Genomic DNA, 27,357 nt, shown 5'->3' with positions numbered 1-27,357 from the left:
AAATTGGCACCAACACTCTCAAAACTATCATATGAAGAGAGACTACAAAAACTTGAACTACAGACACTAGAGCAAAGAAGAGAGAGAGGAGATTTGATAGCTATTTACAGAATCATGAAAGGCATAGAAATTACTGATAGAGAGAATCTGATAAAATGGGATGACAGAAATACAAGAGGACACGGAAAGAAAATAAAAAAAAGACAGCTCTAGAAGAGACTTGAAAAAGAACAGCTTTCCTCACAGAGTAATAAACAGTTGGAACAAGTTAGATGAGAAAGTAGTGTGTGCAAAAACAATACATGAATTTAAAAATAGTTTAGATAAAATGAGATATGAAGACGAGACCCCACGAGCATAGCTCCCCTTCCCGTAAAATACAACTAGGTAAATACATACATACATATATATATATATATATATATATATATATATATATATGTATATATATATATGTATATATATATGTATATAAATATGTATATATATATGTATATATTTATATATATATGTATATATATGTATATATATATATATACATATATATATACATAATCGACTTCGGTGGTGACAGCAATACTTACTAAGTCATTAGGCTTATCATATTTCTCAAGTCACCATTATTTGGTATATTTGATTTTTCTCATAGGAGGTGCTCTTGATTATATACTACTCTACAGAGGCGTTACAAACATCTTGCCCTTCCATTCGTCAATTGAAAGATAATAATATTTACCATTTGTAACCTTGCATTTCTTGGGTGCCAATCAAACAAACGCTAATGCACCATGTTTCAAGGGCTTTGGCGTCAGGGGCTCAGGTCGGGAGTGCTTGGCTTGGGTGCAGTGCAGCGTTGCCGTTTCGTGGAAATATCGCTCATGGTGACGGAATCTAGCGAGAGTTGGCAACTGGCGTGGATAATGTGGACGGATTCCTACACAGTGTGGAAAAATATTTCCACATTTTCTATCTGCTTTGGGGCCTCTAGCTTATTGTATGCAAAGTTATGTTTAGTTAATGTTATACGTAAAATGGATTGCTGATAACCCAATTTTTCATTAAATACCTATATCTATGAACTAACAATCGTAAAATTGCAATTATACAAGAGAAGGGTGTTATACGTAGAAGGGATTGCTGATAACCCAACTTTCCATTAAATACCTATATCTATAAACTAAGTTGTAAAATTACAACGATACAAGAGCAGGGTGTTATACGTAAAATGGATTGCTGATAACCAAATTTTCCATTAAATACCTATTTACACTAACAGTCGTAAAATTGCAGTGATACAAGAGAAGGTTGTTATACGTAAAATGGATTGCTGATAACCAAAATTTCCATAAAAAGCCTATTTACACTAACAGTCGTAAAATTGTAATGATGCAAGAGAAGGGTGCTTAGCAGAGGAAGGTAACATGGTCAAGGTGTAAGCAGCGTTGCCGTTTCGTGGAAATATCGCTCATGGTGAGGGAATCTAGTGAGTGTTGGCAACTGGCGTGGATAACGTGGACGGATTTCTATACATTGTGGAAAAATATTTCCACATTTTCTATCTGCTTTGGGGCCTCTAGCTTATTGTGTGCAAAGTTACGTTTAGTTAATGTTATACGTAAAATGGATTGCTGATAACCAAATTTTCCATTAAATACCTATATCTATACACTAACAGTCGTAAAATTGCAATGATACAAGAGAAGGGTGCTTAGCAGAGGAAGATAACATGGTCAAGGTGTAGGTTTGTGAGGTCCAATTATTCAGCTGAAACGGAGAGAGTAACATATTGCTTCTTCTACAGGTGTCGCAACTCAAGGTATGTGAAAATGAGGTAAATAATGATGGACCAAGTGAAGAGCTTTTCCATACAGAGGATAACCTAAATACAGAAAATCAGCAGAATGAATCAGAAAATACTAGTAATGACGACCAAAATGAGATAAACAATGATGGACCAACTGAAGAGCTTTTCCATACAGAGGATTCCCTAAATACAGAAAATCAACAAAATGACCCAGAAAATACTAGTAGCGAAGACCAAAGTGTGCTCCGTTTTTATGAGCCAAATGACGAGTTTCCGATCCATACAGTAGAAAATCTTAGCGAAGACTATGTCAGTAGTACTGGGGAAAACCCTGACAGAGATTTCCTCAGTGATAGTGATACTGATCAAGAAAATACCGTAGAGAATCCATATACTACCTCCTCAGACTCGGATCCCTCTTCACAATCACAAGTGCCACAATTTGAATACGACGGTGACTATGACAGTGATAGGTCAGACAACTCTTTAAGACCCTTTAAAAGGAGGAAATATTAGGTGAGTTTTGTTCAGTAAAATAATTATGTTACGTTATTATCATTTACCTTATTAGGGAAAGAATTAGCGGTATTCTAATATTCATCGGTTTATAATGGTATATGCTTCAATAGTATTATTTATATGTGTTTTCTTTCTCATCTAATGTTTAGAGAACTCTGTTGGTGGCAACACTCCTATTCCACATTGTTGTGTGTGTCCGTTCTGCCGATAGAAATTCCGTCAATCACATACATGGAATAGCTTAGTCCTTGTTCAGTTTTCGATCAAAGAAAACGTGTGGAAAAAATAGGGTGTGGTATACTGGTATTCTGGCAACGCTGCTCCACACAACTAACGCAACACTGTGAGGGGAAGACAGGCGGTCTAAAGCGTACCAATGGTGGGAGAAGGACAGGGACATTATAATACGTTCCTTTTTGAACTTGTAAGTTAATGAATATTGACGTCTTACATTAATATTTATTAAGGAATTATACTGATTTCACTCGTTTATACTCTAAACCATAAGATAACAATGATGCAATATTTTCCAACATGAGCATGCCTGAAGATTTTCTGGGTTACAGGGGTAATACAGTCGTATCAGATGTTTGTCCAGCATGTGGGCGAAGATGTTACTTTGGCGCGAAAAATAGACGTGGGCTTATAAAGTAAAAATAGCTTGTCATATCCAAGAACTGAAATAATCCGCTCGATAAGTTTGGTAATAGACTGATCAATTTCACATTTTTTATGTTGCTTTGGTATTTTATTTGCCTAAGGAAATTCTTATAAGTAACACATCGGCAGAATCGAAGAACAACGTCAATTAATTTCTAATCTTTAAAATTTATGTCATATAATTTCTGGCGGGACTGTTTCACCTTTGCCTGAAAGTGATTTTTATTCTACGAAATCATCTTTGCCTGAAAGTTATTACTATTCTATGAAAAAACAAGTTATTAAACGTCAAACAATGGTAGCGTTATCTAATGTTATACAGATAACGCCACCAATTTTTGACAAGAACTTCGAATGTTGTAATTACATCCACTGCACTCGGACGGGAGTGGGAGTGGAGGCCGTGAATAAAGATATGTCCGATTGGATGGGCAAATTTTACACAAAATTACATACATTAAGGGAGAGCGACTGGAGGAAGTGGATAGTTTTAAATACTTGGGTGCAAGTGTAGCAGGAAAAGGTGGAGTGAAGGTGGAGGTAGAATGTAGATTGAGAGAAGCGAGTAAATGCCTTGGTGGTTTAAAGAGTGTAATGAGGAATAGACATTTGGGAATGGATGCGAAGAGGAGACTGTATGAAGGAGTGATTGTGCCAACAGCACTGTATGGGGCAGAAACGTGGAACATAAGAGAAGAAGAGAGAAGGAGTTTGAATGTGTTTGAGATGAGGTGTCTGAGAAGTATGGTGGGGGTTACTAGGCTGGATAGAGTGAGAAATGAGGAGGTGAGGAGGAGAACAGGGGTGAAAAAGGATTTGGGAGATAGGGTTGATGAAAGAATATTAGGATGGTTTGGACACATGGAAAGAATGAGTGAAGAAAGACTAGTAAAAGAGGTATGGAAGGCAGATGTGGAGGGAGTGAACATGAGGGGACGTCCTAGGATGAGGTGGATGGATGGGGTGAAGGGGGCTTTGGGGAAGAGGGGAATGTCTGTTGAGGAAGGAAGGGAGAGGAAGGAAGACAGAGGTGAGTGGAGAATGGTTGTATATGGATGATGTTGTGACTGCATGAGGAGGAATGGGCGGGGGGGTGGGGTTGGGGTAGTATGTGTGAGTTAATTTTGACGCAGCCCGAAGGGATTTCTCCCCGTCCTTGCCTTATATGCAAAGGGGGACAGAGAGGGGGGGTCGCCGATTAAATGAAGCGGCCTTGCTGTGGATGTACTGTGTCTTGCGACACTGCTTCTGACCCAGGGCGGTGGGCAGGGTGCAGGGATGACCCGTCATCCAGGAGGTGCTCAGATGAGAGGAAGGGTGGGAGGGGTGTGGAGTGTATTTAGGGATGAAATGGGTGGGAGTGTTTTTATGCCTTTCCCTTTTTGGCTACCTCCCTTGGAAGGGGGAAAAAGCCTTGGTATATGTATGTATGTAAATTCATGCTCACTATCGGTCAAAGATAATGTTAACCGCTTCACCGTCATTAAACCAGGTATTTATTTTTTAACTTTCCTGGAAATTGTACTTCCGTCGCTCAATACAGTTCATGGGCGTGGTTCGTAGAGGACTCATTCTTGCTCTTTGGATTAATGGACTGACCTTGAGACCATTTGCCCCTAGCCATTACTACATCACGTCAATTTGTTCCACTTGACCGCCGCCCACAGTACTGAGGCAGCATTTTTTTTTTCTTACTGAGTTATGGTCTTGTTAGATCTTAAGTGTTCCGTGAATGGGTTTGAATAAGTCTTTTGCAACGCTGGGATATTTGAGTTAGATGATTAGATCTCTTAATGCCAATCATATGAAGTCAGTCTTCTATATTCTGGTCTCTTTAAGATTATCATGGATATTATCCTTTGTATTTTTCCTCTGCACCTTTTTTATATTATCAACATCTTTAAAATTAGGTTATTCATTTTTCACTGCTGACAGCACTCTGGATGTGGTCCTACTAGGTGCAGTGTTTGCAGTGTTTTTGTCTATTATTCTTTTGATACTTCTCCAAGTTTGGTTTGCTTTTGTCACTTGTATGTACATTGTACTTGGAGTTGCTCTCTATATATAAACCAGAATTCTTCTTCCCCCTTGAAAGTGGGATAGCCAAGGCTTGCACCCATCCCACATCCATCCAACACCCACTTATTTCCCTATTATCTCATTTACTTGTGGATGAAGGGCCATCCCTGACCCCCGCCTACTGTCCAGGTCAGAAACAATGCAGCCTGACAGCGTATGCTTGAATTCCTACATCTTTCTCATGATCTTTATTTGGAATTTCACTTCCACCTTATCTGTGAATCTGGTATGCAATTCTCCATCTGTACTTATACACTTAGTTTTTTTGATATTACAGAGTGGACAGGGACCAATGACAGGTACCAGCACAAGGAGGTCCTATGATAGGGTCATCAGAGCATCCTCTCTCTGGTGCCCATCTTCAAACCTTGTCAACTTTTTCACTTCCGTTTGAAAATTCAGTCACAAGGGGCTAACATTTAGTTTTCAGACAGCCCAAGAACTCTCTTGTCAACTTCATCTGTATTTCCTCCATCTTTAAATACAAAGAGGGCTGACAACCAGTGACAGCTCCCTTTGTACTGCTTTCAGCATATCAAAAGCCTTGGAATAATCAAGATATGTTGCATGCAAAGGGTATCCAGTCAATATACAAGGTCTGTGTCATATAAAAATAAAGTAAGATTAATCAGAAAATAGGGGTATTCCATTGTTGTGGTGGTACATTATAATTCAGGACATATTTGATATCTTGGATGAGATTATTGAAAAATTGAAACATTACTATGGGATAATGAAATAGTTATTGCATATGTTTGCAGGAAGATGTACTGTGCAGAACTGTACTGTGATACTATTTTATTGAGGCTTAAGTTTAATATGCTAAAATGAGTTTGTTTGATTTATTTGATACATACATATATATATGTATATACATATATATAATATATATATATATGATATATATATATACATATATATATATATATATATATATGTATATATATATAATATATATATATACATATATATATATGTATGTATATATATATATATATATATATATATATATATATATATATATATATATATATATATATATATGTATATGTATATGTTTTCCATTAAGGGGTTCAGATGGGCATAAAGGAGTGAAAATACTAAAAGGAAAGTACAGTATGAATGAAAAATTACTCTGGTATAATGAAATAGTTATTGTATATGTCCGCAGGAAGATGTATTGTGCAGAAGAGTACTGTGATACTATTTTAATGATGTTTAAGTTTAGTGTGTTAAAATGAGTTTATTATAAATATATATATATATATATATATATATATATATATATATATATATATATATATATATATATATATATATATATATATATATATTTCCCTTCTATTAGGAGGTAGGGGGTCTAGATAGATTTAAAGTAGAAATACCAAAAGGAAAGTACAGTAAAGAGGAAAATAGATGACACCAGTATATATATATATATATATATATATATATATGAATATATATATATATATATATACATATACAGTATGTATATATACATATATATGTATATATATACATATGTATGTGTATATATATATATATATATATATATTTTTTTTTTTTTTTTTTTTTTTTTTTTTTTTTTTTTTTTTTCCTCTCCCCTTCTATTAGGGGGTAGGGGGTCTAGATGGATTTAAAGGAGTAAAAATACCAAAAGGAAAGTACAGTAAAGATGAAAATAGATGACACCAGTAATTTAGTCTTTTATCAAAGAAGGGGATTTTCATCACCATTTTAGTATGCTTTGAATGAATTAATTGATAATGAAAACATCACATTAAAAGATTAAGTACAGAAAAAATGAGGTTTATATATATCATGTTACTAAATATAAATAATTGTACATTTATGTAGATGAGACATTCCATTATATGGAAAGACCTTCAAGAGTCACAAATTAGAATAATTACAAAATGAAAATACCAATGCACAGGATTAAAATCCAAGGACAACAAAAAATAGTTGGTGCAAACGAGCTACCTAGCCCTGTGAATTACCATTGGAAACACATATTCAAGTGAAATTATAAAAGTAAAATCTGTCATGAAAGCTTTTCAATCAGTGTGAATAAAGTTTTTAGTCAGCAAATCATTTGCTGTTTTTTCATTAAGTATAGATAGTAACAAATTACAGTTTTAACTGAGTGTAACATACATGCATGTGCTCTCTGGTATTGTACACTCAAGCTTGCAACCTTTTCACTTATAAATTGGTATTATACACTTTCTTAGTCCTCAACTATTCTACACTTATCACATGTAACACATCCATACTAATTAGTCATTTCCAGTCCTACAGCCTTCCCATATTTTTAAAATATATGCTTCATAAAAGTATTTGATAATTATTTTCAGCTGAACAATGCCAACTAACATAAATGTTATTTTGGATCATCCTGATATTGTGTACTTCCCTGGACAAACCATCACTGGGAGGGTTAATCTGACTAATACTTCTCCAAAGAATTGTCGTGGTAAGTTTTTTGTATTTAGAGACATGATTATTTGGTTTTAACCTGACATAGGAAGAATTTGCAAATTTGTAATAGTTTAGTATGAATATTGTATGCACCAATACAAAAACTGTGTGCTCTCAGTTTTAGAGAACTTGTAGGTTGTTTGAATTTTCCCATTTTATGTTTAGTAGAAATTGTTGTTGCTGGTTACAAGAAGGCTCCAAGTCTTCTGCAAGATAGATCAGGGTTAATGAATTTATTGATTGAGAGAAAGGACTTCTTAAAGGGTTACTCTTATATTAATATTACATAGTCCAACTGGTGCTATTGATTTGTTGTTGTCATCAAACTTTACCTAGAATGTGAAAAAAACTATTGCCAGCTTTTTAATGTGGGATAATGAGTTGAAATTTGCGGGCCAAAAATATATGAGAAGGTCCAAGGACCATTACCAGCCATTGTGAGGTCATGGGATTCTAGTCATGGATACTTGAGGCAATAGTTGAAATTATGGGTATCCCAGACAAGGGGTTGATGATCATTTTCTGCCTGAGACTCCCAACTTGAAATGTTATGAGCGTTTGTATTGAGAAATTTATTCTTTACAGGTGTGAAGGTGAAATTTAAGGGGTACAGCAAAGTACACTGGACTGAGAGTGAAAAGGAAGGTGATAAACAGGTTACCAAACATTATCGCTCCAGTGAGAGTTATTACAACACCAAGTACTATGTCTTGGGAAATGGTAAGACATTAGCCATTGTGATCAAATTAAGCTTTGTATGTTACTATCACACAAACACATAAACACACACACACATAGTAACATAGTCCTTATTAGAAATTTTAATTATGCTGATGTCAAGTGGGAGGAATAGGAAGCAAGTAGCAAAGCAGATTCCTGGGGAAGTACACTGTTGAGTATAGCAATGAAAGAAAACAATGATCCATTGGGTAAAGGAAGTGACCCAGGTAAGAGGAGATCACACTCCCACAAGATTAGACATGTTACTAACCAAAGAGCCATACATCATCAGCTCCTTGAACTACCTATGCCATATAAGAAAAAATTACTTTGTTACAATTTAATTTCAGCTGGAGGATGAGGAAATAGAGCCATAGAATGAATCACACAGGCAAGGGAGACTCAATTTTAGAAAAGTAGATTACTTAGGGTTGAGAAAATTCTTTGAAACAAACTGGGAGGAATTCATGAATACCACAGAAATAAGGAGTAAATAGGAAATCTTGACATTTACAACCTAGAAGTGAACAAACATGTGCCAAAGGCTAGAGAAGGGAAGAAACAAAAACAGTATTGGTTTAACAAAAAGTGTGAGGTTACAAAAAAAGCCAGGGGTGTGATTTGAGGAAAATGGAGAAAGGAAAGAAGCAATAAAAAAAAAAAAACTTACAAATGAGCTAGGAATGACTTTTCCAGATTTCACAGGAAGGAAGAAAGCAATTTTGAAAGAGGTGTAGTAGGAAAATGCAAAGGTGTACCAAAACTGTTTGACAGGCTCATAAAAGGTAAATTGAGACACAGGGAAGAAAACACCAAGTTAATTGTAGATGGTGAGGTCTTTGAAGAGGCCTCAGCTGAGGCAGAAATAATGAATGAAGGTTTCCAATTGGTCTTCACCAAAGAGTGTAACTTTTTGGAGAAAAGCAAGGGGAGCAAAAAACAAGGTTTAGCAGATATAAATTTAGAAATAAGGGAAGTGCTCAACCTCCTTGGATCATTGGCTGTGAAAACTGACTTGAAGTGTTCATCTGTGTACTCCATATTTCCATGACATAGTTTCAACATTTCCTGTTTATTTTCAAGTTTATTTTAGTGACATCTACAAACTTACATCACTATTAATTCCATTGTCCAAGTCATTTATATGCATGATGAACAGTAAGGGACTCAAAACAGAGCCTTGGGGTTGGAAAATACCAACACAGAATAGTCCAAGGGCTGGATAATATCAACACAGAATAGGCCAGGCCACAGAAATAATTGCCCCAGATGCAACCATCACACAGAGGACACTGAACACCTGATATAATGCCCCACCTCAGCCACAACCAGATAACCATATATTTCTTCCATAAGTGAGTTATGGACCAATCCAGAAGCTGTTGCCAATTGCATGGCACTCATAGGTCTCCTGAAAAAGACCGAAGATAATGAATTGTTTGATGGATTGGTGCAATGCTAAAGAGATTCTTTCTCTTACTCTTCAATTATCATACCTATCCTAAATAACTATACTTAAGATTCATGTCTAGTTCCAGTTTCAACTATATCACCTGGATGTTCCAGGAGTTTATGCCTATTCTTCTTTTTTCAGGAAGTGTATGCAAGTTGCCACCTGGCAACCACACATTCAACTTTAGTTTTATGTTGCCACCCAACCTTCCTTCTTCATTTGAATCTGAGCATGGAAAAGTGCGCCATGAAGTCTCGGCTGCACTTGATCTTCCCATTGCTTTCGACAAAAAATGTAAAAAGTTTGTGTCAGTTAGCAGCCTCTATGACCTCAATACTATTCCAGGTGTTAATGTAAGTGGTAAGATAGATGATATACAAGTAGTTGTATATCCTTTAGCCCATTGCTGCAGGTTTAAATTTAGTAAATGTCAGATCATTCACTTGAGTATGTTAAAGTTCCTTTAGCAAAAGAGTCCAGATTGTCTTAGATATATGTGTGTATAAACATATATATATATATATATATATATATATAGTTTGCTCTTAAATTCATGTATTGTTTTTGCACACACTATTGTTTCATCCAGTTTGTTCCAAGTGTCCACTGCTCTGTGTGGAATACTGTGTCAAAATATCATTCACACTTCATGTCTCACCCCCCATCCCCAACCCACTTCCTTCCATGCATACAGCATCATCCATACACAACCATTCTCCATTCATCCCTATCTTCTGTCTTCTTCCATTCTTCCTCAACAGACATTTCCCTCTTTCCCAGTGCCCATTTTACCCCATCCATTCAGCTCATCCTTGGTTGCCCCCTCATGTTCACTCCTCCACCTCTGCCTTCCACACCTCTTTTTTCTAATTTTTCTTCACTCATTCTTTCCATGTGGCCAAACCATTCCAGTACTCTTTTATCAGCCCTATGTCCCAACTCCCTTTCCAATTATAACCCAACATAAAAGCTACTAAATAGGAGGTAAGGGAGCATAAAGAAGAAATTTAAATATATTGAGATGAAGAATTTGAGAAGTGTATTGGGGTTTATGAGAATGGATAGTGAGAAATGAGGAAGTGATGCAGCCCATTAGGCTGCAGCAGTTTATCATCTATTCAAAACCATTGTCCACTCACTCCTATATCTTGTTCCTTCCCTACTCAACAGACATTCATTCAGTTTTCATCAGGTTTACCATTCTCTCCTCATTTTCTTGAAGTTCTTTAAATAAGCCTTTCACATCAGTTTTTTCATCATGATAGTGATGTTAGCTGGGAACCAATGATCTATATTGTGTCTTCTTTTGCAGAGCCCTGTCCAGGAGAATAGAACAAAACATCTTTGTTGTTGGTGCTGTAAATCAGGACCAATATCTATTGTTCTGAATATTGATAAGACAGGCTTTGTCTCAGGGGAAAGCATGTCTATCAATGCTGAGTGCACCAACATGAGCAATCGATCTATGAACAAGACAAAAGCCAAGATTGTACAGGTCAGTATGAAAGAAATTTTCATTGTGTAAATGCCATTGCCCTCACCACTTGGAGGAATATTGTAAATGTTATAATGCACTGGTAAGATATATGTAATCAGATTGCTAATGCTTAATGTTGCAAACATGCAAGGGTCATTTACCTCAGTATCACCAAAGCTGATATTATATGTCTCTGAGGTAAATTAGATCTATCTGTTACTACATACATACACATACCAAGGCTTTTTCCCCCTTACTAGGGAGGTAGCCAAAAAGGGAAAAGGCATAAAATCATTCCCACCCATTCCATTCCTGAAAACACTCCACACCCCTCCACCCTCCCTCCCATCTTAGCACCTCCTAAATGATGGGTCATCCCTGCACCCTGTCCACTGCCCTGGGTCAGAAGCAGTGTCGCAAGACACAGCACATCCATAGCAAGGCCGCTTCATTAAATCGGCGACCCCCCCCTCTCCGTATCCCCATATAAAGGAGAGGAAGGGGAGAAATCCCTTCTGGCTGCATCAAAATTTTGCTCACACACACTACCTAACCCCCTATCCCCCCGTCCTTTCCACCTCATGCATCACAACATCTTCCATATACAACCATTCTCCATTCACCCCTGTCTTCTGTCCTCTCCCGTCCTTCCTCAACAGACATTCCCCTCTTCCCCAAAGCCCCCTTCACCCCATCCATCCATCTCATCCTAGGACGTCCCCTCATGTTCACTCCCTCCACATCTGCCTTCCATACCTCCTTTACCAGTCTTTCTTCACTCATTCTTTTCATGTGTTCAAACCATCCTAATACTCTTTCATCAACCCTATCTCCCAACTCCCTTTCCTCCTCACCTCCTCATTTCTCATTCTATCTAGCCTAGTAACCCCCATCATACTTCTCAGACACCTCATCTCAAACACATTCAAGCTCCTTCTCTCTTCCTCTCTTATGTTCCATGTTTCTGCTCCATACAGTGCTGTTGGCACAATCACTCCTTCATACAGTCTCCTCTTAGCATCCATTCCCAAATGTCTATTCCTCATTACACTTTTTAATCCACCAAGGCATTTACTCGCTTCTCTCAATCTACATTGTACCTCCACCTTTTCCTGCCACATTTGCACCCAAGTATCTAAAACTATCCACTTCCTCCAGTTGCTCTCCCTTAATGCTCACTTCCAGATTACTGCCACTTTCACCCCTTGTACATCTCATCACCTTACTTTTACCCACATTTATCTTCAGCTTTCTTCTATCACACACTCTCCCAAACTCTGTCACCAACTTCCTCAATCCCTCCTCCGATCCTGCCACAAGTGCAGTGTCGTCCACAAACGACAGCTGGCTCACCTCCCACTTTTCTCCATTTTCTTTAACCATCTCCAATCCCTGACCCACTACCCTTGCATTTACCTCTCGCACTACCCCATCCATGTATAAGTTGAACAGCCAGGGTGACATAACGCATCCTTGACGAAGTCCCACCTTTACCTCAAACAACTCACTCTCTCCATTTCTAATCCTGACACAAGCTCTACTACTTTCATAAAAACTCTTGACAGCTCCGAGAAGCTTTCCTCCTATCCTGTATATCCGCATAACCTCCCACAGTGCCTTTCCGTCAACCCTGTCGTAAGCCTTTTCCAGATCCATAAAGGCCCAGAAAACATCCTTCCCGTTTCCTATAGCTTTCTCACATATCTGTCTTACCACAAAAATCTGATCTACACAACCTCTACCTGTCCTAAATTCACACTGTTCCTCACCAATTACTCCCTCTGTTCCTCTCCTAATCCTCTCAATCAAGATCCTCCCATAAGCCTTCCCAACTACACTTAACAGGCTAATCCCTCTGAAACTACTACATTCACACTTGTCCCCCTTTCCCTTGTAAAGTGGAACTATACAAGCACTCCTCCAGTCCTCCAGCACTCTACCTTCTCACCAGCAAACATTAAATAACCTCACCAACCAGTCCACCATCACTGTACCTCCTTTTTTAAGACATTCTGCATGGCATCCATCCAGGCCAGATGCCTTACCTGCTTTCATCATCTTAACTGCTGCCTTCACTTCATCCTTCCTTATTTCTCCTCCATTTTCCTCACTCATCACGGTCATTTTCTTAGCATTTCCCACTGCAGCTATCTTTCCCTCCCTATCCTCCTTCACATTTATCAACTCTCTCTAGATAAAGAATACTGAGAATCCCTTCCAGCTTCATGAATGAAATGAATACTTTTATTATGTGTTCATCATAACTGAAGATGTCCAGATGCAGTTCTCTGGAAGAAAGTCTGTCTTACTGGGGTCCATATCATAGGAATCAATCTGTTATCCTAGTTCTCATGCAGGAGACTCCAGGCACTAGCAGGCTGACTATGGCTACCTGCCTAGCCAGTAGGTCTCCTAGTGAAAAGATTTTATGAAGATGTCTGGTGGGAGTGGATCAGTTGACCCATTGTCCCAGGTAACTTGCAGGAGACCCGTTCCTCACAGGTAGCTAGGAACAGCCACCAGATTGACCCACAAGTCACTCAAGGAATAAATACTGTGTTATTGTGTGGTTAGGATGAGAATAAGGCAGTGTAGGATGAAGTGTTCTTTATTTACCTAATTATAATTTACATAATTATACACTTATTTCCCTGTACTGGGTATTGGATACATGTTATTGTGAGGTAAAAATCTCCTCAGTAGCATGCAACTGATACAGTAGGGTCTATATGGGGCACCCCTACACACCAGAGCTACACATCATTTTGTGTTAGAGGAAATATCAACTTGTAGAGAAATGATGCTACTTTATTGTACTACAACTGTCCCTCCGATATGCTGTCCCCCACACTCTTTATACTGTCCTATACCACTTCTCTGAATACATATTTCTAATTTTGCCACACCTTGTGGTAGGGGAGAGAGAATACTGCCACCAAGTATTCCCATTTTGGTTGTAAAAGGTGATTAAAATGTGACAGAGGATTGGACTTGGGATCCTGTTCTCTGTAGCCCTTAAGGGTAAATTCCTAAAAAAAAAAGTTAAAGCATAAGAGGGTTTAAGAGGAGTTTTCCAACCAAAACCCTAAGGTTTAGGTCTCTTAATGTGCGTGAGTATGATAAATGATAGGCAGTATGTCTGTGAGAAGATAGATGTGTTGGCATTGAGTGAAGCAAAGTTGAAAGGGAGGGGTGAGATTGGGTTTGGGAGTGTAGTGGGGAGGGTGTCGGGAGTGTTGAGAGGACAAGGGAAGGAAGGGGTGGCTGTACCAGTAAGTAGTTACCTAACTGTAGTATACAGGAAATGAGCAATACTCATTAGGTCCTGTGTCCTGTTCTCTAATTTTCTAACATGCCTAGATTCAAATTCATGTACAATTCCAACTTGATCCATATATTTAATTTCCAATGATCATACAACCACTCCTTGTTTAACGACCTACTCGGTTAACGACAACGCGGAGTTACGACGGGCTTTATGACAGACCAATATTCGTTTAACGTAAATCTCCCGAAGTTACAACGTCGTGTATGATAATCAAGTTGGCTGAGGCAAATTTGTATGATGTTATAAATTAACTTGTATGGTGGATATTAGCTGTGAGGTAGTGTTCTGAAGCTTAGGTCTACATTACCATCCTGCAAGCTGCAAAAACTACCTGGAGTACAGTATATACCGGTATTGGTAAATTTTTAGTTTCAACCATGGGCGCAATATAGAAATAGAATATTAATTATTAATTTTGTAAATCATAATATATCAACGTAATATGCAATTTTTTGAGCGGAAATAAAAAAACAAAAAAGGTGCAAAAACAGATTTCGTAAGTAATGAAGTCATGTCAGACGAATGGTACACCATGTTTGTTATAATAGATGCCGACGTCGAAGAAATGAAAGGATGATAAATTCGTCTAACCTAAACTAAACTAACCTAACCTAACATAAATCATTACCTGCAAATTAAATGTCATCCAGCTCGTCCTCGTTGTCATGGTCGTGAGAGACGTTGGCAGGCTTTTCAACCACTCTCTCAGCTTGCAGGGTATACAAAGTTCTTGCAGCTTGAAGGAATGCATGTATCTCCGCACCATAACATTCCTTCAAGAAAATATACCTGCCGAGGTAGTCGGAAGTACCGAGGCCGTCAATTGACAGACGACAAGATGGCGTCCCGATCCTATGCTACCGACTTTGTTCATTAGCATATTTGCTTTTAGCAAGGTATTTTTTACTTTCATTTCCGCCCACAAAATTGCATATTACGTTGATACATTTTAATTTTCAAAATTGATAATTAATTTTCTATTGCTATATTGCGCCCATGGTCGAGTCTAAAAAAATACCCCGGTATTTAATATGGAATGTCAGCATACGTGGATTTGGTCTTATACGGTAATTTCATGAACCTAACCATGGTAAGTAAACAGTAAATAATGCTTTAATGTACTGTATAAAGGAGGGAAAATACACGAAAATAAAGATACATGTATTGCTGGACATTGTACATACAGTACATGTACGTATATGTATACACTTTCGCTTAACGACCAATTCGGTTAACGACGGCGCGCTGGTCCCAATTGTCGTTGTTAAACGAGGAGTGGTTGTACACTCAAACCTCGTTTTTCCAGATTAATTGGTGCAGCTACCTGTCCGGATAATGAAAAAATCCGGATATTGAAAATGTTTTGGTAAATTTTTAGTTTCAACCATGGGCGTAATATAGCAATAGAAAATTAATTATTAATTTTGTAAATTATAATATATCAACGTAATATGCAATTTTGTGAGCAGAAATAAAAACCAAAAAAGGTGCTAAAACAGATTTCGTTAAGTAACGAAGTCGTGTCGGACGAATGGTACGCCATGTTTGTTATGATAGATGCCAGCGTTGAAGAAATGAAGGGATGATAAATTCATCTAACCTAACCTAACCTGTGTTTGATATATCATTACCTGCAAATTAAATTTCATCCGGCTCGTCCTCGTTGACATTGTCGTGAGAGACGTTGGCGGGCTTTTCAACCACTTTCTCAGCTTGCGGGGTATACAAAGTTCTTGCAGCTTGAAGGAATGCATGTATATCTGCTCCATAACATTCCTTCAAGAAAATGTACCTGGCGAGGTACTGTCGGAAGTACCGAGGCTGTCAATTGACAGACGACAAGATGGCGTCCTGATCCTATGCTACCGACTTCGTTCATTAGCATATTTGTGTCCACACAAAACTTAGAACAGTAAATCAGTAACTTTGCCTTGGATTTTCTAATATCCGACACTGTTTGTTTGGCCACTCCAAATTCGTCACACACATTTCTTACACTTGCTCCTTCCACAAGTTTCTTGATTAAGTCCAATTTTTGCCGCACTGTTAGAGTAACTCGCTTTGGTTTCACGACTTTATTAGGCATGATGACACAGGTGTATTCGTAGTACTGTATAGTAGTATACTGTAAATAGGTGTTGTATGGCCTTTATCCCAAGACTAGCGTCGTTTATAAACCCCGCTGCACGCCATCTGATGTTTACATTTCAAACTACTGTAACTTTGTATCGTTCGCCTCGCGTATGTGGCAGTTTTTCGTTTTTTCAGGCAGCTAAATATTATTTTCGAAAATAATATTTAGCTGCCCAGCTGCTTCAAAATGGCTGGATAAACCGAAATCCAGATATGTGAAGGCCGGATAAACGAGGTTTGAGTGTATTTAGATTTGAACTAATGTATTGTTTAAGCTTGGGTTATATCACCTTCAAAGCTATTTCACACACACATTTATATGGAAGACTGTATTTCTTCACATCCTTTTGGCATGTGGTCTAATTTACTTCCATAACATCTCAAAGCCCTCCCATCTTTAATTAGATCTCTTCTATCAATGGAATCTATACCCTTTAGTGACTTGAGCACTATAATCTATCACTGCTTTCTCCTCATTCTTTCAAAGTTGATAGGCCCATTACTTTTCTCATATAGTTTATCTGCCAGGAGGTTCGACTGTATATATATTCATATATATATATATACATATATAAATATATATATATGTATACAGTATATATATTTAATTTTTTCTTTTTCTTTCAGAAAGTCACATATTATGCTGAGGGTGAATCAAAGAGCTCAACAAGGACAGTGGCCTCTTTAGAACACCCATCAATTCCTGGGGGTGAAAGTGACATCTGGTCAGGTGTGTTACTGAAAATTCCTCCACTGGCACCTTCAGAACTTCCAGGCTGCCAAAACATCATAATTAAATACACATTTGAGGTGGGATAAGCTGTTTTCATCAAGTTATTTACTAATTGATCTCTTAATTTCTGAGTCTTTGTGATCAATCAATCTGTTGCTCCTGTTCACTCTTGGGGAGGCCTGCAACTTCCAGGAAACTACTCATGAACACCTGTTTGGCCCATAAATTGTTCATTGAAAACATTTAGTGGAGCTGCCTGGGATGAGTGAAGGACTGTAGTATAATGTCCCCTATTTCTTTTGTGCTGTGGCTTCATGTAGGTATTTAGTGTCCATTGCCAGACCAGTCATTTTGTCAGTGTTATGGACGATGGTTTACCAGCACTTCTTATCTTATGGGCAATCCCACACTGCTGTCATGCACTATCTTATAATTCATATGTCAGATAAATTCTGTATCGGTACTCATTTAGTCCAGGGTGGTTATGTGAACATAATTATGTCACTACTGTTCTTACTTGTCTTGGAAATGATTTCCCTACTGGGTTAATTTCTTAGGGAGTTGGTTGGAGTATAGAATATCTATATGTCTATTGATATACCAGTTGGCCGTCTATTGAACCCCTAACAATGGGGTACTTGAATATATGTTCTGGCAGGACCTGATGGGCCATATAAGGTTGGTGTATACCTTGGCTGGCCATCTCCTTTGCAAGTGGAGAAAAGGCTTTGTGGTATACTGTTTGCATTTATTTTAAGACTTTCTGCACAAGTATGTTGCTGAGTTTATATGGTAAAGCATGGTAGCTCTTTCAGTTGCCATAGTTCCAAATACTGTTGATATTATTAGTAGTATTAGTATTATTAAATGAGGAGGTGGGGAGAGCAGGGCTGGGAAAGGAGATGGCAGACAGGGCTCATGAAAGAGTAAAGGAATGGTTTGGATACATGGAAATAATGAGTGAAGAAAGATAAGCAAAATAGTGTGGAAGACAGAGGTGGATGGAGTGAACTTGAGAGAATGACCAAGGATGAGATGGGTGGATTTGAGCAAGAATTAAGTGACTTTTGAAAAAGTGAGGGAGAAGGCAGGGGATAGGGGTGAGTGGAAGTTGGCTGTGTTTGGAGGATACTTTGATGCAGCTCAAAGGGATTTCTACCTGTCCTCACTGTTTTCCACATAAGGGGACAGAGAGGGATTGTTGCCAATTAAGTAAAGCAGTCTTGCTGTGGATGTACTGTGTCTTGCTGCATTATTTCTGACACAGCTGTGGGCAGGAGGCAAGGATCCCTTCATCCACAAGGAGCTAAGATGAGAGGGAAACAAGGGTGGTGGATGGGAATGGAATGGGTGGGAGTGGGTGTGTGCCTTGGACTTGGCTACCTCCCTAAAAGAGGGGAAGAAGACCTTGGTATATAATTATTATTGTTATTTATATATATATATATATGTTTTTTTTTTTTTTTTTTTTTTGTCACCTTTACGACTCAAGGGGAAACATTCAACAACATTTGGTGCCAGCATTCTTTCTCCCCTACCACAGGGTTCAGTGAAAAAGGAAATTAATATTCAGAGAAGTAATACAGGACAGTATTAAGAGTATTTAATGCCTTGGGGGATTAAAAAGTGTAATGAGAAATAGACTTGTGGGAATAGATGCTATGAGGAGATTGTATGGAGTGACTGCCAACAGCACTGTATGGAGCAGAAACATGGATTATAAGAGAGGAAGAGTTTAAATGTGTTTGAGATGAAATGCCTGAGAAGTATGGTAGGGGTTACTAGGCTGGATGGAATGAAAAATGAGGAGGTGAGGAGAAGAGCTGGGGTGGAAAGGGAGTTAGGAGATATGGTTAATGAAAGAGTATTGGGATGATTTGTACACATGGAAAGAATGAGTGAAGAAAGATTGGTAAAAGAGGTGTGGAAGGCAGAGGCAGAAAGAGTGAGCATGAAGGGGTGACCAAGGATGAGATGGATGGATGGGGTAAAAGGGGCATCGGGAAAGAGGGGAATGTCTGTTGAGGAAGGAAGGGAGAAGACATAAGATAAGGATGAGTGGAGAATGGTTGTGTATGGATGATGTTGTGATGCATGGAAGGGTGTGGGTGGGGGATGGGGGTGAGGCAGTATGTGTGAATGATATTTTGACACAACTTGAAGGGATTTCTCCTCATCTTCTCTTTTTCTGCATGAGGAGATGGAGAGGGTGGGTTACTGATTAAATGAAGCAGCCTTGCTGTGGATGTGCTATGTCTTGCTGCATTGCTTCTGACCCAGGGCAGTGGGCAAGATGCACGGATGACCCGTCATCCAGGAGAAGCCAAGAAAAGAAGGAGGGAGGGGTGGTGAAAGGGAATGGAGTAAGTGGGGATGAAATGATTGGGAATGGATTTATGCCTTTGACTTTGGCTACCTCCCTTGTAAGGGGGAAAAGGTCATTGGTATATGTATATATGTATTATTGTTATCATTATTTATTATTGTTATTATTATTATTATGATACTTGCTTTGGATGTGCTGCGTCTTGCTGCATCGTCTTTGGCCTGGGCAGTGGTGTACGAGATAGGGATGACTCCTCATACACAAGGAGCTTAGATGAAAGAGAATCAAATAGGTAACAGATGGTTGGGGATGGGTACAAGCCTTGGCTAGCTACCTCACTTGTAAGAGGGGAAGAAGCCTTTGATATACAATTAAAGGTGATAATGGTGAATACAACCAGTAAATGTCCCATGATTTCCCATAACATGACTGAAGATAAAATTATCTAATAAAGTACTTTTATATATCTATCCACATACAAAAAAGCTCTTTTAGGAGGGTATCCAGCCAAGGCATGCACCCTCCCCCCCACCCATCCCACATCCATTTGTTTCCCTATTATCTTAGCTCCTTGTGGATAAAGGGCTATCCCTGGACCTTGCTTACTGCCCAGGTCAGAACCAATGCAGTTATAAAGTCAGGGCATGGAAGAAGATTTGACAGGAAGTTCATGTATGTGTTGTGTGGAGCAATGTAATATAGTACCATTCTCCCAGTTGGGGAGCAGACAAATTTGTCTGTGTAACTAGATTGGTGTATACATGCTGAAATACATAGATGGGAAAATATATATATATATTTCTTTTATTTTCTTCAGTTCTCAATGGACCCTGGTGGAATGGCCTTTGATCTAGATATAAAATTTCCTATCACCATTGGAACCATTCCTCTGCGCAATGCACATCAGAACATCATGTTTCCTCCTGGGAGGATAGGATACCCAGCTCCCCCAGCTGCAGTTCCTACAGTTAAAGTTGCTCCACCAGCTGGATTGGTAGCACCAGATCCAGATTCACAACCTGTGGATGAAAAATCACCTTTGTATCCTAGTTACCCACCTGCCCCTGGAGGCCCACCTGGTTATCCTTCTGCTCCAGGAGCTCTACCTGGGTATAATCCGTCACCTTCAGCTTCATTTGCCCCTGGGGCTCCTCCTGGGTATCCAGATGCCCCAGGAGCTCCCCCTGGGTATCCAGGTACCCCAGGAGCTCCTCCTGGATATCCAGGTGCCCCAGGAGCTCCTCCTGGGTATCCATCTGCTCCACCCGGTTATTCTCCTCCTCATGCAGGTGGTGCAGCTCCTTCTGCACCTTTGTACTTCCCTGGATGTGTGAATTATCCAGATATGCGTAAGGAATTGTTTGTTTTTGTATGTTTTAGATATGATCTAAAGCAGCGTCTCTCAACCTTTTACCCTTGCATAACCTTTAAAATAAATTGCATGTCTCAAGGAACCCATGCACAAAAAGAAAAGACACATATACCATATCTTTCTCATTTTATTTTCACCTTAATAATAGGTTAGATAGGATGATGTCTATATTACATTATTATAATAACTTTTTGCAGAACCCTGGTTGAGAAACGCTGATCTAGAGTGTCAGTGATTATAGGCTAATTATTTGTGTTGGGTTATTCATAAATATATATACAGTAGTTTGACAAGCCTGGGTTGTATCTGAAGCTATTTTAATTTGTTATGGATGTGTTGTTACAAATAATGAGTGAGAACACAAGTTTAGGCCACAATGGGATACTAGAGAGTTTAGTCTGGCCAACACCACATTTAAGTCATCTGAGGACAGGACATTGTGCTGAAGTGAGATTAACTCCCTTTGGGAATTGCACACAAATACTCCCTTCTCATCCTTCTCAACCACCGGATGTCTACCTCCAAAAGCATATCCATAATCATATTGCTCACTGCTCTATCAACAACACACTGAACTGTGTGCCAAACCCAGATATCCATCGTTATGAATCCTTTCTCCCGTGCCAACAACACAATGGATATAAAGAATTTGTGGGAAAACACCATTTCAGCCATGGCATTCCTCAGAGAGACAAGACTGCTCAGCTAGACAGTCTAGGGGATGACAACAAGAACAACAACAACTACGATGATAATGCTCCATAGATATTTAGTTTTGGCTAATGTCAGGTTATATTCAGATGGTGGCAGGACATTGTACTGAAGTGGTGAAGCAATAAAATCTGGCTTTGTATATCTACTGATAGTGGTATTAGCTGGGAAAACTTTCATGTGACATATGTTGCAACTGTAACTATACATGAATTTGAGTCTTGGTATGTTGGAAAATTAGAGAGTAGGAAACAGGACCCAATGAGCTTTGCTCCCTTCATGTATACTACACTTAGGTAAATACTGGGTTAAAGGAGTAGCTGAGGTAGTGTCATATTTTGTCATTGAACTTTGAATTGTTTGTTTGTTTGCACGTCGTACTCTGTCTGTCTGTCTGGCTATGTCATTTGTTTGGTTGCACATCATACTCTGTAAACTATAGACGAAGCTGTCTGGCTACGTCATCACATTTTGTCTGGGACAGGTTAGAGAAACAGATGAGTCCTATATGTTCATTATATATTTGATATTGTGTAAACTATATTTTGTAATGTATTTCTTGATGTTCTAGTTTATTAAAGCTTGGGAGTAGCTACCAAGTGTTATTATTATGACAGGTAGTCAGGACACTGGAGCAGATGGGGGGAAGGGTTAGATTAAAATGGACTTTGAATCTTGAAATAATTTTTCTTTATTATTCTCCTTTACAGCTCCACCTTCATATGATGAATGTGTCTTTGGACCCCACAAGATCACAAATGATAGTGATGATGAAGACAGTGATAAAACAGGTGGTGAATTTGCTCCGAGATATGTGACATATGGTTTCATGTAACAAGAGCAAACTAAGAATTTTCAAACAAGAAGATGAATTTTTTGAGCATGTAGGACCCTGATGTGAGATGAATATTGTAGATCAGTGCTGCTCAAACTATCTGATGTGGTGGACCGGCATTTTTTTTTCCCCCCCCAAATTTGCCATGTACTGGTAATATTTCATAATGATATTAATTTATACTGGAAATGATATATATAATGAATATAATAAAAGTTTACAATTTTTTTATCTTCTGCTTATTTTGTAAACAAATAATACAATATCAAAACACATAAACAAGTAATGAAAAAATAATCCTTAGATTCAACCAATTCCTCAATGATTTCTTAGAATGGACTAGACACTTGCTACGTACCAGTAGCTGATGGCTCATGTACCAGCACCGGTCCGCGGACCACCACTTTGAGTAGCACTGTTTTAGATTATCTTTGTTTACTTTTGTTAATGTTATATACATATACCAAAGGCTTTTATCCCCCTTATAAGGGAGGTAGCCAAAAAACAAAGGCATAAAATCCAGTCCCACCCATTCCATCCCCACATACTCCACTCCCATCCACCCCCTCCCTCCCTCTTATCTTGACTCCTCCTGGATGACAGGTCATCCCAGCATCTCGCCCACTGCCCTGGGTCAGAAGCAGTGTCCCAGACACAGCACATCCACAGCAAGGTTGCTTCATTAAATTGACGACCCTCACTCTTTGTCCCCTCATTCAGAAATGGGCAGAAATCCCTTCAGGCTGCATCAATTTATTTTTCACACATGCTCCCTTACTCCCCATCCCCTACTCACTCCTCCTCATGCATCACAGCATCATCCATACACAACCATTCTCCATTCACCTTTGTCTTCTGTCCTCTCCCATCCTTCCTCAACAGACATTCCCCTCTTTCCCAATGCCCCTTTTACCCCATCCATCCATCCGTCTCATCCTTGGTCGACCCCTCATGTTCACTCCTTCCACCTCTGCCTTCCACACCTCTTTTACTAGTCTTTCTTCACTCATCCTTTCCATGTGTTCAAACCATCCCAATACTCTTTCCTCAATCCTATCTCCCAACTCCCTTTCCACCCCCGTTCTCCTCCTCACCTCCTCATTTCTCACTCTATCCAGCCTAGTAACCCCTACCATACTTCTCAGGCACCTCATCTTAAACACATTCAAGCTCCTCTCTTATGTTCCATGTTTCTGCCCCAAACACTGCTGTCAGCACAATCATTCCTTCATACAATCTCCTCAAAGCATCCATTCCTAAATATCTGTTTCTCATTACACTTTTTAATCCTCCAAGGCATTTACTTGCTTCTCTCAATCTACATTTTACCTCCACCTCCACTCCTCCCTATCCTGCCACATTCACACCCAAGTATTTAAAACTATCCACTTCCTCTAGTCTCTCTCCCTTAATACTCACTTCCAGTCTGTTGTCACTTTCTCCCCTTGTACATCTCTTCACCTTACTTTTACCCACATTTATCTTCAACAACTTCCTTCTTTCGCACACCTTCCCAAAATCTGTCACTAACTTCCTTAATCCTTCTTCTTATCCTGCCACAAGCAGTGTCATCAGGAAACAACAATTGGCTTATCTCCCACTTTTCTCCATATTCTTTAACCATCTCCATTCCCCAGCCCATTACCCTTGCATTTACCTCTCACACCACCCCATCCATGTATAAATTGAACAGCCAAGACAACATAACACATTTCTGGTGAAGTCCCACCTTTAACTCAAACCACTCACTCTCTCCATATCTGATTCTAACACAAGCGCTACTATTGTCATAAAAAATCTTGACTGCTCTCAACAGCTTTCCTCCTATCCCATATATCTGCAATACCTCCCACAGTGCCTTTCTGTCTACCCTGTCATAAGTCTTTTCCAAATTCATAAAGTCACAAAAAACAACCTTATCTTTTCCTAGAGCTTTCTCACTTATCTGTCTTACTACAAATATCTGATCCACACAACCCCTACCCATCCTAAACCTACAGTTTTTCTCACCAATTACTCCCTCTCTGCCTCACCTAATCCTCTCAATCAAGACCTTCTCATAAGCCCTCCCAACTACACTTAACAAGCTGATCTCTCTGAAACTACTACACTCACATTTGTACCCTTTTCCCTTGTAAAATGGAACAATACAGCGACCCCTCCAGCACTCTACCCTCTCTTAAAAAAACATTAAATAACCTCACCAGCTAGTCCACCATCACTGTACCTCCATTTTTTAAACCTTCTTCGTGACACCCATCCAACCCAGGTGCTTTACCTGCTTTCATCTACTTAACAACTGCCATCATTTCATCTTTCCTTATTTCTCCTCCATTTTCCTCACTCATCACTGTCATTTTCTTAGTGCTTCCCACTGCAACTACCTTTCCCTCCCTATCCTTCTTCACATTTAGCAACTCCCTAAAATACTCTGCCCAGCTTCCTCTTACTGCCATCTCTTCCATTATCATCTCTCCATCTGCACCTTTTATCTTTCTTCTCTACTTGATTTGCCTCCTCTTCTCTGAATTTCTTTCCAAAACATTTTTTTAATACTTTAAAAAAATTCTGTCATAGTTTTACCCCATTTCTAATCTGTTCTCCTCTTCGCCTCCTTTATCTTATGCTTTACTTCTCTTCTCTTTTCTTTGTACATCTCATATGATTCTCTTGTCCTATTGTGTAGCCAATCTGTGAATGGTCACTTCTTCTCTTCTACAACCTTCTTTGCTTCCTCATCCCACCATTCACTACCCTTCCTTCTATTTCCTCCCATTCTCCTTGTTCCACACACTATCTTTGTGCTCCTTGTTTGTGACTCCGTCCTTGAAACATCCCCATTCCTCCTTCACTCCCTCCCACTCCTCTCTCAGCTTCTTGTACTTCTCCTTTTTTTCGCACTTAAGCACTTCATTTTAAGCACCTCCCTACCTTCTGTCCTTTTCCTCTCTCTCCATCTATCCTCCACTCTCAACGTACTTTCTACCAAAAGATTATCTGATATTCCTCCACTCTCTCCCCCTAGAACATGTACATCTTTAACTCTTCCTACTATTCTCCTTGCTACATTGATTTTAATCCAGGGCTGTGAGCAAGATGCAGGGATGGCTCATCATCCAGGAGGAGCCAAGAAAAGAGGGAGGGAGGAGTGGTAAATGAGAGTGGAGTGTGTGGGGATGAAATGGGTGAGAGTGGATTTATGCCTTTGACTTTGGCTACTTCCCTTGTAAGGGGGAAAAATCTGTTGGTATATGTACTGTATGTATGCATGTACTGCCTGGACATACCCTAATATTTTAGGCTCATAGATTCACATAAAGAAATGTACTTAAACCACTGTAGTATAGTGAAGGAGTGTTGTCTTTTCCTGTCCATGCTAACTTGACTACCTCATCACAAACCAGGTGTTCACTCAGTGCAATGAATAAAAAAGGAACCACAGAAGAAGGATCAATACAGTTTTTTGAGTGTCATAACTCAACTGCCTTGAGACCATTATACTCATGTTGACTGCATTTCTTTTACTTTAGTAATATGCATGTTTTATTTTGTTTTTTGCATGAACATCTCTATTTTTTTCTATTCTGCATACTACTACCATATAACATTACCAGTAAAGTGAGTATACATTATAGTTTTAGTGATACATCAGTCCCTCTGTATGTGTGAGTAATGCATTCTGACCTTGTGAATCTCTCCTATCTCAAACCAAGTGATCTTTTATATAAATTTTATGGATTGACTTTAATGATCTGAACAGTACTATCAAGTGCTGGTGTAATTTTTTGTGTTCTGTAAGTGGTGCTCATGAAATGTAGTGTGAATGGTGTGTGGTGTTTAGGGTTCTGGCATAGAATTGTGTTCCCATCATTTTCCCATTGACAGTGAAAATTGAAAAGACTCAGCACTGTTTAATTATTTCTTCTGATAGAATACTGATGGATTAAGTAATATACAGTAATTCCTGGTGTATAAGCCTACATTTTGTATAGCAAAACTACTAATTTTATTTTTGTAAAATACTATATATATTTTTTTTAATGTCATGATAATGAACCTCAGCCTTTGAGAAATACTGGTAAGCCCATCATATTGGTACATATGTACCATATATACACACATGACTTATTAAAATGGGACAGAAGAGAAACAAGAGGACACAAAATGAAACTAAATGTGATAAATTGAGATTGTCTTATTATTATTTTTATATACATGAAAATGGTGTTAAAGAATTGTATACTGGTGCTGTAGATTCCTTATATATGTGATTCTCATACGTTTTGTACTTTGTAATAGGTTTAGATCCTATACAGCACTTTTAGTCATGTGTATCTAATTGAATCCTATGTAGACATCTTTTGTTTTTGTTAAGTTACTGATACGAAGACGTTCTAGACGTCGCTTGTTTGTTTACATCCGCTTGCAATAAAACTCAAGAAATAGACCCCGTTTTTCAACTTTCCTCACCGACACACTGCTACAGTGGCAACGAGGATTTGTGGATTTAGTGAGCCAAAGGACTGATTTCAGTTTTAGAAGACAGAAATAGCTGCCTTTCCAACTGATGGTGGAGAAATCGAAGAATGAAGATATACTCACCCATTCACCCCATCGGAACCGTCCTGGCCACTCTGGATTCGTAAATAGCCTTTGTGTAGCAGGCTATGAATCAATTGTTTCAATAGGAAACTGGATTTAATACAAGTAGAATTACAATGGC

General features: G+C 38.7%; 1 protein-coding gene across 4 annotated transcripts; it reads left to right on the top strand.

Moving 5' to 3' along the window:
• Positions 1-1,516: 1,516 nt before the first annotated feature.
• Positions 1,517-27,076, top strand: LOC143020705 (arrestin domain-containing protein 3-like). Of its 4 annotated transcripts, XM_076177367.1 has the most exons (9): positions 2,373-2,747; positions 5,340-5,361; positions 7,423-7,541; positions 8,132-8,266; positions 9,861-10,072; positions 11,032-11,214; positions 17,285-17,467; positions 20,534-21,065; positions 22,510-27,076. In XM_076177367.1, the coding sequence occupies exons 3-9, from the start codon at positions 7,430-7,432 to the stop codon at positions 22,632-22,634; spliced, it is 1,482 nt and encodes a 493-aa protein (XP_076033482.1). In that variant the 5' UTR covers positions 2,373-2,747; positions 5,340-5,361; positions 7,423-7,429; the 3' UTR covers positions 22,635-27,076. The 4 variants fall into 4 exon arrangements, with proteins under 4 accessions (XP_076033483.1, XP_076033482.1, XP_076033480.1 ...); XM_076177368.1 differs by lacking the exons at positions 2,373-2,747; positions 5,340-5,361 and adding an exon at positions 1,517-2,320; XM_076177365.1 differs by lacking the exon at positions 5,340-5,361 and having other exon boundaries at positions 2,375-2,747.
• Positions 27,077-27,357: the final 281 nt, after the last annotated feature.

Source organism: Oratosquilla oratoria, chromosome 40, assembly GCF_046742065.1.
Source record: "Oratosquilla oratoria isolate Oo_2021 chromosome 40, ASM4674206v1, whole genome shotgun sequence".
NCBI classification, from domain to species: domain Eukaryota; kingdom Metazoa; phylum Arthropoda; class Malacostraca; order Stomatopoda; family Squillidae; genus Oratosquilla; species Oratosquilla oratoria.
The sequence above is the reverse complement of the archived record's forward strand: the minus strand, read 5'-3'. Positions and strand labels throughout refer to the sequence as shown.